Source organism: Trichogramma pretiosum, unplaced genomic scaffold (genome assembly GCF_000599845.2).
Source record: "Trichogramma pretiosum strain Unisexual culture from Peru unplaced genomic scaffold, Tpre_2.0 scaffold25, whole genome shotgun sequence".
Lineage (NCBI taxonomy): Eukaryota > Metazoa > Arthropoda > Insecta > Hymenoptera > Trichogrammatidae > Trichogramma > Trichogramma pretiosum.
The window spans coordinates 1,999,224-2,001,236 of NW_019641621.1; the positions used below are offsets into that span (position 1 = coordinate 1,999,224).

A 2,013-nucleotide genomic window follows, 5' to 3' on the forward strand; every position below is an offset into this window, starting at 1 on the left:
TACTTTTACGTTATTCAAACTCATGACAATCTGTGGTATAAAGTGAGATACGTGTAAGTTGTTGGTAAGGTTAACTTCTCTCAAAGTGAGGCTATATGACAAATTAACAAAGCGTCCGTTAGGCACGTCTTGACTCGTTGGCTCGCTAAACGACACTTCGAATCTCTCTACATACGAATTTTCATTAAACACAGCTTCAAGCATTAATACATACACATCATTCTGATCATTGGAGAGAAAATCGCAGTCTTTCATATAAATATCTCTAAATATTAAATTATCGTAAAGAAATTGAAGGATTGGCTGGTACGCGATTTGTCGGCATTTCGTCAATGACAAGGACTCGAGTCGATTTTTCAAGTGGAGCAAAAAATCTCCTTGTAAAAATTTATTTTCAGACACGTACAGCTGTCTCACCCGTACCCTAGAAAACCCTGCACTAAGTTCACCGCTGGACTCAGCTATAATTAGCTTATTTATCGAAAAAGAGCCCTTAATACGCTCGATGAGTTGGGCGTTCAGCGGCACACCAGAAACGTCTAGCGTAACGAGAGGGGTATCAACGTTACCGGGTTGAGGTTCAAGCATCCTGCAAGCCGTGCTCGCATCATTGACGATGCCTCGAATCGTGAATGCGGTCGCCCTTGGACGAAATCTATGAATATACTCCTTCACCATATGTGTCGGATTCTGACTGACAAAGCCAGGCCATGCCAAGTCGACCTTTCGCTTCATAATCAAGCGCACGAGATGACTGCCTCGGCAAATCATCCAAATATTACAAAGGTCGTCGTACGAAAGATAGTGGCTTATATATTCTATTACATCGAGTCTGGCTACCACGCGAAACAGCAACGATTCTTCGTTCGCCCGATACGCGCTGGCGGACCACGGAAAGGTCGTTGCGCTAACGAGATGACTTGGAAGGGGTCTTACACTGGGACGAGCTGAGAGCGCATCTCTTTTCAACGTCAATCAGACATTGTCAGCATACCCTTTCTCGCACGATTCCCACGCAATATTTTCGGGACAAACTTCTCACGCGGCAACGAGGCATCGACACTGGGCATGAAGTGAACGGGTTTGAGCTTGTCAATCGATACGACCGCCTCGCGACCATTTATGTCAATTTTAAACATATTAAACGTAGAATCGCGAGACAATACTTTATGAGGCCCGGTATAAGGGGGTTCGAGCGGTGGCTTGGCTCTTTTATCGAGCTTGAATATGTGATAGCACGCGTTAAGGTCCAAGGTTACAAAAGGATTTCGGGTCGTCTTATGCGCAACCAGCACAGGGCGTACTTGGCTCTTATGAGCTCTAAACTTGCTAAGAAAATCTTCGGGTCAACCTCCGCGTCCGCGCCCACGCACAGATCGCCGGGTATTCTCAGGGGACCGCCGTACAGCATATCGGCCGGGCTCGCGTCGATCGCGCTCAAAAGCCTTGTTCTCAGGCCGAGCAACACCGATGGTAACAACTCCGTCCAACTCTGCGACTCGGCACGGCACATAATTGCGGCTTTCAACGATCTGTGCCAGCGCTCGATCATGCCATTGCCACTCGGATGATAGCTCGTTGTGGGGCAGCGTTTGACGCCGAACGCTCTCAAAAGCTCTGAAAAAATTGCCGACTCGAACTGCCTATCTTGGTCGGTAGTAATAGCAATTGGGGAACCGAATCGTGCGATCCAGCACCTATGAGATTCGCTGGCTACGGTCTCGGCTCTGATGTCTTGCATCGGGACAGATTCTGGCCACCTAGTGTATCTATCTATCATTGTCAAAAGGTATCGATATCCGTCGCTCACCGGGAGCGGGCCGACTATGTCTATATGTAAGTAATCGAACCGTGCATCTGGGGTGTTAAAGTGCAGCGGTGTCGGTTTCGTGTGTCGGCCGACTTTTGACTTTTGGCAACTTACACAGGTCTTACACCAGAGGGTGATGTCCCTATTCATATTCGGCCAGACGAATCGCTCTCCCACGCGCCGCCTCGTCGCTCTCGCGCTCG

The 2,013-nt window shown here is 48.4% G+C and overlaps 1 protein-coding gene across 1 annotated transcript; it reads right to left on the reverse strand.

Annotated features, from left to right (window-relative positions):
* Window positions 1-1,255: 1,255 nt before the first annotated feature.
* Window positions 1,256-1,780, reverse strand: LOC111693645 (igE-binding protein-like). Its single transcript, XM_023458893.1, has one exon. The coding sequence runs from the start codon at window positions 1,778-1,780 to the stop codon at window positions 1,256-1,258; it is 525 nt and encodes a 174-aa protein (XP_023314661.1).
* Window positions 1,781-2,013: the final 233 nt, after the last annotated feature.

Bases quoted from the DNA above. Each gene is read 5' to 3' on its own strand.
- LOC111693645 (XM_023458893.1), bottom strand. From the start codon at position 1,780: ATGATAGATAGATACACTAGGTGGCCAGAATCTGTCCCGATGCAAGAC.